General features: G+C 36.9%; 2 protein-coding genes across 3 annotated transcripts in view; both read left to right on the top strand.

Moving 5' to 3' along the window:
* LOC104752966 (DNA-directed RNA polymerase IV subunit 1-like) overlaps window positions 1-3,787 on the top strand; it is an 8,743-nt gene extending 4,956 nt beyond the window's left edge. Inside the window, exons 10-20 of the mRNA XM_019238610.1 lie at window positions 678-937; window positions 1,020-1,189; window positions 1,277-1,343; window positions 1,429-1,547; window positions 1,646-1,794; window positions 1,886-2,148; window positions 2,237-2,410; window positions 2,497-2,634; window positions 2,712-2,971; window positions 3,064-3,175; window positions 3,263-3,787. Coding sequence (XP_019094155.1) covers window positions 678-937; window positions 1,020-1,189; window positions 1,277-1,343; window positions 1,429-1,547; window positions 1,646-1,794; window positions 1,886-2,148; window positions 2,237-2,410; window positions 2,497-2,634; window positions 2,712-2,971; window positions 3,064-3,175; window positions 3,263-3,439 — 1,889 coding nt within the window. The 3' untranslated portion in view covers window positions 3,440-3,787. The remainder of the gene's footprint in view (window positions 1-677; window positions 938-1,019; window positions 1,190-1,276; window positions 1,344-1,428; window positions 1,548-1,645; window positions 1,795-1,885; window positions 2,149-2,236; window positions 2,411-2,496; window positions 2,635-2,711; window positions 2,972-3,063; window positions 3,176-3,262) is intronic.
* On the top strand, window positions 6,551-12,360 carry LOC104752965 (SPX domain-containing membrane protein At1g63010-like). 2 transcript variants are annotated; one of them, XM_019238550.1, is made up of 14 exons: window positions 6,551-6,777; window positions 6,876-6,955; window positions 7,330-7,408; window positions 8,340-8,438; window positions 8,530-8,650; window positions 8,846-9,157; window positions 9,256-9,360; window positions 9,444-9,579; window positions 10,397-10,715; window positions 10,796-11,103; window positions 11,195-11,376; window positions 11,463-11,653; window positions 11,799-11,932; window positions 12,018-12,360. In XM_019238550.1, exons 2-14 carry the CDS (start codon window positions 6,889-6,891, stop codon window positions 12,254-12,256), a joined length of 2,292 nt encoding a protein of 763 aa, XP_019094095.1. In that variant the 5' UTR covers window positions 6,551-6,777; window positions 6,876-6,888; the 3' UTR covers window positions 12,257-12,360. The 2 variants fall into 2 exon arrangements, with proteins under 2 accessions (XP_019094095.1, XP_010473528.1); XM_010475226.2 differs by lacking the exons at window positions 6,551-6,777; window positions 6,876-6,955; window positions 7,330-7,408; ... (3 more) ...; window positions 9,256-9,360; window positions 9,444-9,579 and adding exons at window positions 9,652-9,977; window positions 10,074-10,178 and having other exon boundaries at window positions 10,261-10,715.

The raw sequence follows: 13,352 nt of genomic DNA, 5'->3' as shown, positions 1-13,352 counted from the left end.
GAAAGTTCTTGAAATCATCCATTCAGCTCAAGAAATGCTATCTCAGTGGTTGTTGATGCGAGGATTGAGTGTGTCCTTGGCGGATTTGTACCTTTCCTCTGATCCGCAGTCTCGTAAAAACTTGACTGATGAGATTAGATACGGATTGCTGGAAGCTGAACAAGTCTGCAACAAGCAACAGCTAATGTTTGAATCTTGGAGAGATCTTCTTGCAGATAATGGGGAGGACGAGGAAGAGGATGCAGTTGGGGACTTGGCCCGGTTCTGTTATGATAGACAAAAATCAGCTAGATTAAGCAAACTTGCAGTTAGTGCTTTTAAGGATGCTTACAGAGATGTTCAGGCACTGGCGTATAGGTATGGCGACCAATCCAATTCTTTTTTGATCATGTCGAAAGCTGGTAGCAAAGGTAATATTGGGAAGCTGGTTCAGCACAGTATGTGTATTGGTCTGCAGAATTCTGCAGTTGCTTTGTCCTTTGGGTTTCCGCGCAAGCTGACTTGTGCTTCTTGGAACGACCCCAGCAGTCCACTTCGCGGCGGTGGAAAGGGAGAAGACAAAACCGCTACTGAGTCATATGTTCCTTATGGAGTCATTGAGAACTCGTTTCTAACGGGTCTGAATCCGTTGGAATCTTTTGTTCATTCAGTTACAAGTCGTGACAGCTCATTCAGTGGTAATGCTGATCTCCCAGGGACACTGAGCAGAAGATTGATGTTCTTCATGCGGGACATATACGCTGCTTATGATGGTACAGTGAGAAATTCTTTCGGGAACCAGGTAGTCCAGTTTACTTACGAGACTGATGGTCCCGTTGAAGAAATCACCGGTGAAGCACTTGGGTCACTCTCTGCTTGTGCATTATCTGAGGCAGCTTACAGCGCACTGGACCAGCCAGTCAGCCTTCTTGAAACTTCGCCGCTTCTGAATCTTAAGGTCTTCTTCTTCCTGATTTCTTTTGTCGTTTACACTTGAATCTTTTACATTTCTCTAATTAGCCTTTAATCTCTTTCTACAGAATACCTTGGAATGTGGATCAAAGAAAGGTCAACGAGAACAGACTGTGTCTTTGTATTTGTCTGAAACCCTTTCAAAGAAAAAGCACGGGTTTGAATACGGGGCACTGGAGATCAAGAACCACTTGGAGAAACTTAGTTTCTCAGAGATCGTTTCAACATCTATGATAATGTTGGTAACTTCAATTGACTTTTTGATGAATCTTTTTTGGTTAAAAGAATCTCTTAACAAATGTTTATTGTCTTCTTTGGTTCATAGATTCTCTCCAAGTATTAACACGGAAGTACCATTAAGCCCGTGGGTCTGCCATTTTCACATCTCCGAGGTACAAACTCATACACACATAAAGCCACATACATCTATATATGATTATGAACAGATTCTAATGAACCTCTTCTTTAATTTCACAGAAAGTACTAAAGCAGAAACAACTGAACGCAGAATCTGTTGTTTCCTCATTAAACGAGCAGTACAAGAGCAGGATCAGAGAACTGAAGCTTGATCTAGGTTATTTGGATATACAAAGCACGTAAGAACATCCCTGAAATTGTAGCAGACATGTTTTATATAGCTTTTAATGTCTTCATTAGACACTGATGTGTTATACATTTATGTGTTATGGATTAGGAACCGCTGCTCTTCAGACGACAAGGCAATGAAGGATGATAGCTTTTGCATCACGGTGACTGTAACCGAAGCCTCAAAGCACTCCTCTTTGGAACTGGATGCTATTCGTCTCGTTTTAATCCCTTTTCTTCTTGACTCTCCTGTCAAAGGTAAAATTGGATGAATAAAAAGACGAGCCAAGCTAAACAGTTCTTGTTTTGTTATTATTGTTCTTATGAGTTCTGTCATCTGTTTTTGCAGGTTACCAAGAGATTAAAAAGGTCGATGTTTTGTGGACTGACCGTCCAAAAGCTCCAAAAAGGAACGGGGATCATGTGGCAGGTGAGCTTTACTTGAGGGTTACAATGTATGGAGATCGAGGAAAAAGAAACTGTTGGAGCACTCTCTTAGAAACCTGTCTTCCCATTATGGACATGATAGACTGGAGCCGAAGCCATCCTGATAATATCCGACAATGCTGCTCGGTTTATGGAATAGACGCTGGACGTAACATTTTTGTAGCAGTCAGTATCGGTTTCTTTAACAATTTCTTTGTTTTCTTGGTCTTGCAGCTTCTATAGTTTAAGTGCTTTTTTTATTTTGTGGCTGCAGAATTTGGAGTCTGCGGTGTCAGATACCGGTAAGACAATACTAAAAGAACATCTGCTTCTCGTAGCTGATAGTCTCTCTATTACCGGAGAATTTGTGGCATTAAACGCCAAAGGTTGGAGTAAACAAAGACAAGCTGAGTCCACTCCTGCACCTTTTACTCAAGCATGCTTCTCGGTATGTTTCTAATCCCAAGTTATTTTCCTTATACCAAGCTTATATTGGATATGATTTGATACTTAATGCTTGCTTAATCTCGACAGAGTCCAAGTCAATGCTTTCTCAAAGCTGCTAAGGAAGGTGTCATAGACCAGCTTCAAGGCTCTATCGACGCCTTGGCTTGGGGAAAAGTTCCTGGTTTTGGAACTGGTGATCAATTCGAAATCATCATTTCGCCAAAGGTTAAATAACTTTACTTTTTTAATCCGTTTTGATCAAAACTTCAATGGTCTAATGAGTGTCTTTATGCATGCATCAGGTTCATGGGTTTACTACACCGGTGGATGTGTATGAAGTTCTGAGTAGCACACCTCTAAAGACAGTGACAAAGCTTGCAACAAGCTCTACGCACAAATCAGACAGATTCACAGTCCAGCCATTAAACATGCTTGATACCGGATTCCCCAAAGCTTTCAAGGCACTCAATGGGAAAGGGATTTCTCTGTCACAGCTTAAAACGATGTTTACATGGGACGACATTGAGAATCTTTCCCGGTCACTGAAACTTATACTCTACAAGTAAGTCGAAAAACACAACCTCAGTTTTGATTTTTGATTTTTTTTTTTCTGTTCAAAGAACCGTAAAGATTCATCCTTTTTTGACATCTCAGTTACGAAATCAATGCTCCGTTGAGTGAGAGAGATGAGACTTTTGTCAGCATGGTTTTGTGCTTCCACCCCAACATGGCTGAGAAGATCGGACCAGGCTTCCAAGGAATCCGGGTAAATCATATTAAAAAAAAAAGAAGAAGAAAAAACTAACAGAATCCTTGAAAACGTAAAAGATCCTGACCCGGTTTCTTAATGCAGGTCGCTCATTCGAAGCACGGAGATTCCCGTTGCTTTGAGGTTGTAAGAATAGACGAGACAACAGAAGACTTTTCGTACCACAAGTGTGTCTTAGGAGCAACAAAGATCATTGCACCAGGGAAAATGAACTTCTACAAGTCAAAGTATCTTAAGAATGGTAAAGTCCAACACCGGTAAACCGTAAAATATAAGGAATCGAAAGACTTGTCTCTATGTCGATATATATAATTTCGAACAATGTAGGAAAAAAGATATGTGTAAGTGTGTTTGAAATGTGATTAGATAGATGTAGGGGAAAAGCCTTTTGCCTTTGCTCTAAGCTTCTTTTTGCTCCTTTCACTATGTAATACCTTTGCCTTTTTGGATCTAAAAAGGCTTAAAGGTTAATTACTTAGTGGAAGCAGCAACGAGAAGCTGGCAAAGGAGGCTTCTGTTCTGTTTCTGTTTCTATTTCTGTTTCTGTTTTTGTAAACCATGAAAATTTCCGGTTTGACTATGAAAATATCCGGTTATGTTTCTGTTCTCTTCTTTACCCGGTTTAGATCGGTCTTCATACAATTGCTTTATGATCATTTTGGTTCCTATACAATTTGTTCTTTCTTTACCCGGCTTAGATCGGTTATCATGCAATTCGCTTATGGCTCTTATAAGTTACGGCATCTTCTGTTTCTCTTATGAGAGATTGAGAGGTGAAAATTTATGAGAGATTAATGTGCTAGTGTTTTGAAACTTTTTTTTCTCTTTTGAGTTTTGAATAAAATCCAAATTGTTTTTCATTGTGCTAGTGTTTTTTCTCTTTGTCGCAAACCACAATTACTTTGTTTTCTTTTTCCCTATTCAAGGTTTCAATTTTTTTCCTTAAAAATACCATATTATAAATAAACCGATTACAACCAGAACAGCAAATGAAGGCGTGGAATCCTTCCATTAAACAAAACGGCTTTATTATGCCAGTCAAATTTAGGGTCAAGAGGGTAAAAACACTTAACCGCAGCAAATCAAATCACAACGTTCTTACTTTGATCTACTGCTCAGAATCCACCGTATATTCACCACCTCCAAGTGCATCTGCTACGTAAGACTACGTACAATCACAAAAGGACCTGAGGTTATAGGTCCAACCTTCTCCTGTAATGTCAATGAGAGGCCCCAAAAGAGTCTAGTCTAGTTATCAAGATCCCTGCCAAATTATTCCGAATTCAGCTCCCTGCCAAATTCGGATCAAGATCCCTAAAAAGACGCAAAACATGTGGTTGCTTTTTTTTCTTTCTGATGGTTTCAAACATGTGGTTGTTAATTGTTACAACTCTTTTCTTTATCTTTATCGATAATAATTGACGATCGGTTATATTCTGACTATTGTAGATTGTACTCACTGTAAACGTTCACTATGTTGATTATAAAATTCTCTTAAAATATTGACGTCTATTCGTTATTTAATATATTTAGAATTACTTTCTCTAGTTGTTTTGAACCAATCAATCAGCAGATTAATACAAAAACAACCAAATTACTGTTTTATGTGCGTCAAAAGCCGTTGGTCCGGTTATATCATATATGAATGCACTAAATCATTGTCTCGAAAGATATAATAGAAGTTTTGTTTTTGAGGTAGTATTGATCTCAATCACCTTGTAATCAAACCACCTATAACTTTAATATATTTGTAAATCATTATAGCAATAAAACTATATATTCATTTTTTTCAAAAGAAGTAGCTAGCTAGTGAGTATCAGATCACCAAACATATTAAAGATCGATTTAGATTTTTTTTTTTTTTTTTTCGATTTAGATTCTTCTTGATATCGTCTTTAGCTTCTAGAGCATTGCATGTCATCTTCTCATACTCTCTCTTACACAGGTCCACAACTGCACTTGCTTTGGTTTTATCTTTAGCTATTTATTTTTTTATTTTTATTCTTTTCCGGCCGTTTAGAATTTATACATGGCAATGGATTCAAAAGTAGAGTTTGGTGTCAAACACACATGTCGTGAACTCATAATGCCACTAGACACACACACACTAGCTTCTAGGCTTCTAGTCATAAAGCGTTTTCTTCAATTCTGCATCAGAGAAGAAAACCTTAGCAAATCAAAAGATAAGATTTAATTATGGTGACCACTAAAATGTAGACGCGTAATAATGAGTGCAGCCTTAGCAATTTATGCTTTATACTAAGTTATTTAATATGATTCCTAGTAAATCAAGAAAAATCTGACACCATGCAAAGTTATATATACATGTATATTCTGTATAAATTATAGGCGTCGTAAAAGCACTTTAATGTTATGCGGCTTAATTAATAAGTTATTATATGATGATATTTAGATGAATACTTATCAGATTAACTTAGGATTCAAACTCTAAAAGTTGCTATTGATATTAGATTAATACTCCTATGTTCTTAAAACTTCAATGACCTTCTGCTGCTAAATAAGTTAAACTATATCAGAATATACTATTAGAACTTTGAATATACTGTATTAAAATATCTACAAAATATGTGTAGTGTATCACAATTCACAGATATGGTAATTAAAAAATTAGTCTGCACACGTTTTTTAATACAATAATTGGGTTGGACCACTAATCCATGATAGACCACTAATCCATGATAGATAAAAATATTGTAGGTAAACTTATACAAAATGAGTTTAATATATATTTATGTGGCTGCATAACAATAATTCAAGTTTTATGTTTATTCTTGGTAAGTTTTATGTCCAAAACAAGTTCTCTCATATATTTTGTCCTCACTGCTGATGGTTATATTAAAAAAGCAATAATATGAAAAAAAATATCTGCCACCTAATTATTTAAATATTCCAACTAAAAATTGTGTCGTTTTATGTATAAAAAAAATTGAATACGGACGTAATGAGAGTCCATGACATATTTATTCAGAAGATGAAGACAAATTGAATACGGCCATACGGGACACATCTACACTACTATACACGACTCCATGCCTATTCATTTATATCATTTCATACACATCAAATCGAAGAAAGAAGTTGTAAAAATATTTTATTTCTATATTTCGTTTTCAGTTTCGGATTATATGCTTAATTAAATCATGTGATCTTCTATAACGACAGAGAATATCAGAACAACGTTATACATAATTACTTCCTTTTTTCCATAAGAGGCCGACTTATATAGTTTTATTTTCAATTAGACCCCGAAATTTCAGGTTTTGTCCCCCCCAGAAGTTTCATATAATTACGTAAAAGCCCTCATTATTAAAAACATGAAAATTCAGGACACTTTCGGCAGCAGCCACGATTTGATGTTCAAGTTTTTTTTTTTTTTTGTTGTCCTCAATGATTGGGTCCATCTGAGTAAATGCGTATGAGATTGATGAATCACATTACAACTACTCCTTATAAGATTCTGCGATCTACCCCATGATCAATTAGTCCCCAGACTCTCTCCAAGATTCCCTCTTTTTGTTTTCTTGTCGTTCTGGGTTCTTTTGGGTCTACACAAAAATCGAAGCTTTTCTTCTTCTGGGGTTTGTGTTTCTCTTTCTCAGTTCTTTTCGTTGTATTGTATAACTCATAAAAGAACGATCTTTTGATCCAGATTTGTTTTTTTATTTATTTATTTCAGGTTTGTCACGTTGATGGTCATCTATTTCTCAAAATCAGGACAACAAAGTTTGGATTTTTCCAATCAATTCTCTCACTTTAGGTATTGAATTTGTGCATTTGTGTTCCTTTTTTTGTTTGATTTGCTCAGAGAGAATGAAAAAATTGACAAAAGAAGAGAGAATCTAAGGTTGGATGCGACTCCACGTTAGAAAAAGTTTAAAACTTTTTTTGGCGTTTCTTATATGTTTGCTAGGTGTGGAGTTTTCTTTTCTTTAACAGGGCAAACCCAATTTGGCCTACTAAAAGCAAGTTGGCTGCTTTAGAAATACATTTATCATTGACTCCACTAAGATCTAATTTATAGTTTTAATATTTACAAATTTTTTTTTTTTTTTTTTTTGTGTAGGCCTTCCTTAATGCTAAGCTCGTGTGTTCTGATCCCTTTAGCTGCACTATTTTAATCCTTTTTCCCCAGAGATTTCATCTGTATAAGATCTCTCGAGGAAACATCAGCATTTTGTATCAGAAGAAGAACAAGAGGAGAGACCAGAGGTAAAAAAAAACATTATGAGTTTTTTTAACTAAGATCTCTGTTTTGGCTTATGTGCTGAGAACAAAAGGATCGTGGTGAATTGAAATGCAAGAGTTTTAAAAGTAAGAAAATGAGATGAGTTTTTGATTGTTTCTTCGAAAAATTTCGATTTGATTTGATTTGGTATTTTTAATGTCCTCAGTGATTGATTTCTGCGTGGTCGTATCATTCTAAGCACATGGCTGCTTATTGAGATATAGCCAGCCATGTTTAGCCGCTGACTTTCTTATAAATGTGTTTTTTTTTTATATAGAAAGTGTAACTTGGAAATTTTCTTGATTTGGTTTCTATAACTGTAATTTGTAATTGTGCTTGAGCACTACCAGATTACTCAGCAAATTCACTATCCATTTGAGGATTATTCCTTTTAGATGCTTTATGATTTTTTTCGTGCTCGAGTCAAATTGTTTTTTTTTGGTCCTTGACTCTTTCTTTCACTTCCTCAAGCTGGTTCGCGTTAATCCTTTGAATCTGACTTGTGCTTATGCCTCTTGAATCTATTTGTATAGCTTTCTTTGTGACTATCTTGATTACTGACTGTAAAATGTGAGATTGTTTTGTGTAGTGATGAGGTTGAGTTTAGAATATCTTGGTTAGCTCCATTGGGTAAGGCTTGTTGTGGATTGATTTGTATATCTTAAGTCTTCAGGAGCTTTTGAATGTGTCAAGAATGTTTTTGGAAATGTTCTCGTTCTCTCCTTTCCATTTTGGGATTTGATGACTGTTCATGAATGCTATATTGACTTTAGATAATATAATTATGTATTTGTATTTAATTCATTTTCCGTATGCCACAAAACCCATTCTCTGTTTGGTTTGTCAACGTTGACAAAAATGCAAAATCTATATATAAGTGGTATCAGGGTGTTCTAATTTCGACATTCTTCTCAGGCTCTTATCTACAACTTTGTGCTCTGCTGCTCTATGCGATAAAAAGATGGTGGCCTTTGGGAAATATTTGCAGCGGAAACAGATTGATGAATGGAGAGGGTATGCATTTTCATACGACATCTCGGTTTTAGCCGCATCTTTATTAATCTATCTTGTGATCAAAATGATAATTTGATGGTTTCCCTTGTAGCTATTACATCAATTACAAATTGATGAAGAAGAAAGTGAAGCAATATGCTGAACAAATCCAAGGCGGATCTCAACATCCTCGCCATGTTCTCAAAGATTTCTCAAGGATGCTCGATACTCAGGTATGTTGTTACGTCAAGATGATTTTATTCGAATACTACTCTCACTGAATTGTTATTGTCCGTGCATCTCAGAGGTTTTGTTTCTGTTTATTAGATGAAACGTTTAGATGTTAACCATTCTGATGATGATCACATGGAACTCCTTTATAGTGTTAAAATTGTTCGAGATATTGAAAGTGATTCATCGTTTTGTAGATTGAGACAACTGTCCTTTTCATGTTGGAACAACAAGGGTTGCTCGCAGGGCGATTAGCCATATTGAGGGAAACTCATGATGCTATACTTGAGCAGCCTGACATATCGAAAATTGTTGAGCTACGAGAATCATACAGAGACGTTGGACGAGACCTTCTTCAGCTTCTGAAATTCGTTGAGCTTAACGCCATTGGTCTGCGCAAGATACTTAAGAAATTTGACAAACGGTTTGGCTATAGATTTGCTGATTATTACGTGAAGACCCGCGCTAATCATCCTTACTCTCAGCTTCAACAAGTCTTTAAGCATGTGGTAAATTCACTTTTTCTTACCACTCTTTTCACTGTTTCATCTATAGGCTCTTTCTTGTTAGGGATTTGAAATGTGTTCTGTGTATGGAAAATTTATAGGGTGTAGGAGCTGTTGTTGGGGCTATTTCACGCAATCTTCATGAGCTTCAAGAAAATGAAGGAAGCTTTTATTCAATTTATGACCAACCCGTTCTTCCTCTTCAGGTACTACATTTAAAATATATAAATTCAGATTCCTCTATTTAGCTCTTCTTGTTAATCCTAATCCATTCCTTAAAACTCTGCAGGATCCAGTGGTTGAGGCAATAAAAACCGCAGTAGACAAGCTAACGCACTCGACAAATTTCCTTAACTTCTTGGCACAACATGCTCTCATCATGCAAGATGAGTTGGTGACTCCTTCAGAGGATGCAATCGATGAGCNTTAACCATTCTGATGATGATCACATGGAACTCCTTTATAGTGTTAAAATTGTTCGAGATATTGAAAGTGATTCATCGTTTTGTAGATTGAGACAACTGTCCTTTTCATGTTGGAACAACAAGGGTTGCTCGCAGGGCGATTAGCCATATTGAGGGAAACTCATGATGCTATACTTGAGCAGCCTGATATATCAAAAATTGTTGAGCTACGAGAATCATACAGAGACGTTGGACGAGACCTTCTTCAGCTTCTGAAGTTCGTTGAGCTTAACGCCATTGGTCTGCGCAAGATACTTAAGAAATTTGACAAACGGTTTGGCTATAGATTCGCTGATTATTACGTGAAGACCCGAGCTAATCATCCTTACTCTCAGCTTCAACAAGTCTTTAAGCATGTGGTAAATTAACTTTTTCTTACCACTCTTTCACTGTTTCATCTGTAGGCTCTTCTTGTTACGGATCTGAAATGTGTTCTGTGTATGGAAAATTTATAGGGTGTAGGAGCTGTTGTTGGGGCAATTTCACGCAATCTTCATGAGCTTCAAGAAAATGAAGGAAGCTTTTATTCAATTTATGACCAACCCGTTCTTCCTCTTCAGGTACTACATTTCAAATATATAAATTCAGATTCCTCTATTTAGCTTTTCTTGTTAATCCTAATCCATGCCTTGAACACTGCAGGATCCAGTGGTTGAGGCAATAAAAACCGCAGTAGACAAGCTAACGCACTCGACAAATTTCCTTAACTTCTTGGCACAACATGCTCTCATCATGCAAGATGAGTTGGTGACTCCTTCAGAGGATGCTATCGATGAGCGGGCTTACCATTTTAATTCGTTACTCCTGAATCTAGGAAATACATTTTTGTACATGGTCAACACTTATATCATCGTCCCTACAGCAGATGACTATTCAATGAGCCTTGGTGCTGCAGCAACGGTTTGCGGTGTTGTCATTGGATCTATGGCTATCGCTCAAGTTTTCTCATCAGTTTATTTCAGCGCGTGGTCCAACAAATCTTACTTCAAACCTCTTGTGTTTAGCAGCATTGCGCTCTTTATTGGAAACTTAATGTATGCGTTGGCTTATGATGCCAATTCTATAGCGCTTCTCTTACTCGGCCGTGTCTGTTGTGGGTAAGTTAAAACATTTTCCTATGAATCGTGTGAAAGAGTAAACCTTTTCTACAACGAATACTAACCCTTTAAATTTGCAGGTTGGGATCAGCAAGAGCTGTGAACCGGAGATATATTAGTGATTGTGTGCCTTTGAGAATCCGAATGCAGGCATCAGCAGGTTTTGTGAGTGCTAGTGCACTTGGAATGGCTTGTGGTCCCGCGCTTGCTGGTTTACTCCAAATCAAATTCAAGTTCTACAAGTTTACATTTAATCAGTCTACTTTGCCTGGGTGGGTTATGGCTGTGGCCTGGCTTTTCTATTTGGTATGGCTATGCATATCATTTAAAGAGCCATTGCGTGACACAGAGGATGAAGAAAAAACCAATCCAAATGAAACAACATCAAGTAATCTGCTTTTGAAAGATTATTGATAGTAAAAGCTGTTCCTTTTTTTATTGTAACAAAAACTAATTAATTGGATTCTTGGTTGATGCAGTGACAGATAGAGTTGAAAGTAGCAGAGTCGAAGAAGGTCTTCGAAAGCCCTTGCTGATTACTTCAGGAATCAACCCAGAAGATGAAGAGGACTGCAATGAAAGCGAAGAATCTCAAGAAGATTCTCACAAACCTGCAAATTCTTTCAGATCAGCTTACCAACTTCTTACTCCATCTGTTAAGGTACCATCATCAGTTTTCGAAAAATACATAATTTTGATAGATATGATTCGCGACTGAAATCTTTGTCGTGCGGTTTTGGTCGTCAGGTTCAACTATTGATCTACTTCATGCTCAAGTACGCAATGGAAATACTACTGTCAGAGTCTAGTGTCATTACTTCATACTACTTTAGTTGGTCAACAAGCTCTGTTGCCATCTTCCTAGCCTGCCTTGGTCTCACGGTGCTGCCAATCAACATTTTGGTTGGAAGTTACATCAGTAATATGTTTGAAGACAGGTAATCTTGGAATCCCGAGCTCAAACCAAACCAAATATATAATTCTTTGATCTAAAAAGCTTGATCCTGTTTTGTATACCTAATGATTGAATCCAAAACTTTGATATTTATTTTGGTGATGATTTGCAATGTCTCTCTCTCACAGGCAAATCCTTTTAACATCTGAGATCATCGTCTTCTTTGGGATTCTCTTCAGTTTCAATCTGTTTGTTCCATACACTGTACCACAATATGTGATCTCAGGTCTCGTTATGTTCGTAGCTGCTGAAGTACTCGAAGGTATAATAACTAAACAAAACTCTCTGCTTTCTGCTTTAAAAAACCAACCTATTTCTAATGCCTTTTTTTTGTTTGGTTTCGTTAGGTGTGAATCTGTCGTTGTTATCGCGAGTAATGTCATCGAGGCTGTCGAAAGGAACATACAACGGAGGGTTGCTGTCGACAGAAGCTGGAACGTTGGCTCGGGTTGTGGCGGATGTAACCATAACATTGGGAGGATACTTGGGACGAGGCCATCTCTTGAATGCTACTCTTCTACCATCTCTTGTCATCTGCATTGGCTCCATTGTTGCTACTTGTTGTACTTATAACTCTCTCTATTGATTTTGGAGTTTTGCTACCAATTTTCTAAAATAGAATAAGAAACAGTGTGTATGATCATCCTCTCTTTATTTGATTATATTTGTCGTCACCAATGTTCCAATTAATATGGGTGTATATGTGACCTAATAGGTATGTCAACTCGTATATATATACGGGGAATACATAATCCTCTATATGTTAGAAACATTGTTCCAGTATTGTGAGATTTCATCTAAATTATTATTGTAATAAATTTTGGTTTTGAGTTCTGTACCCTCAAGTTTCAGATCGCTAGTTTATTCTTCTTCACTACTCTTTTGTTCTATTGGTTTTATTTATCTTAATGTGAGTTTGGATAAAGTTCACATTCTACCCGTAACTCAAGCCTATCTTGTCTCCTAGAATTTACACAACTTGCGCTCATTGATCTAATCATCAGATTACACCAGCAAACAACTAAGCCTAGCTTGATTCTATGTAGGCAGTTCCGGTTTATGTTATCGTTGATGTTCCGGTTCCAGTCACTTGTTAATGTTGTCTCAATTTCAGTTCATGCTGTTGTTAGTTACATATCTCGATTTCGCTTTTGTTTTTGTTGATGTCTCTCAGTTCTAATTATTGATAAATGTTGTTTGATATTGAGCTGTGGTTTTTATCTGTAGTTCGAACATATTCAAGCATGTTCAGCTTCAATTCAAGTGTCTATACGGATATACCATGTACGACCAGATTATTCAACCTCAAGTAAGTTGACCAAAACAACTGGAGTTGCTCTTTAGCTGTCATCAGTGCGTAAGACAATTACCAAAATTAAATCGCAAGTTTGTATCTGACAAAATAAAAGAAATAGCATATCAAGATTTAGTTGGTGGAAGAAGGAAGATACATTGCATTGATCATTTCATAGGATAGCTGGCGTACGTCCAATTCTGCATGAAGATGAGTTCCCCAAAGAGTCAGGCGACATCCAACCAAACCATCTAAGAGTTCCTCCAAAGAATCCATCAACCAAAGTAACATACCGCAAGCATATATGGTTTTTGGTATGCCTAGCCGCCGTCCCGGACGAGAAATAATTGAATCAACACAAAAATCAATATAATGGGGGGGGGGGGGG

Source organism: Camelina sativa, chromosome 16, assembly GCF_000633955.1.
Source record: "Camelina sativa cultivar DH55 chromosome 16, Cs, whole genome shotgun sequence".
Classification (NCBI taxonomy): domain Eukaryota; kingdom Viridiplantae; phylum Streptophyta; class Magnoliopsida; order Brassicales; family Brassicaceae; genus Camelina; species Camelina sativa.
Note: the sequence above shows the minus strand (reverse complement) of the source record. Positions and strands in the feature narration are given on the sequence as shown.

Bases quoted from the DNA above. Each gene is read 5' to 3' on its own strand.
- LOC104752965 (XM_019238550.1), top strand. From the start codon at position 6,889: ATGGTCATCTATTTCTCAAAATCAGGACAACAAAGTTTGGATTTTTCC. The intron at 11,104-11,194 runs GTAATCTGCTTT...TGGTTGATGCAG, and splicing joins TCCAAATGAAACAACATCAA to TGACAGATAGAGTTGAAAGT. The intron at 11,377-11,462 runs GTACCATCATCA...TTTGGTCGTCAG, and splicing joins TTCTTACTCCATCTGTTAAG to GTTCAACTATTGATCTACTT.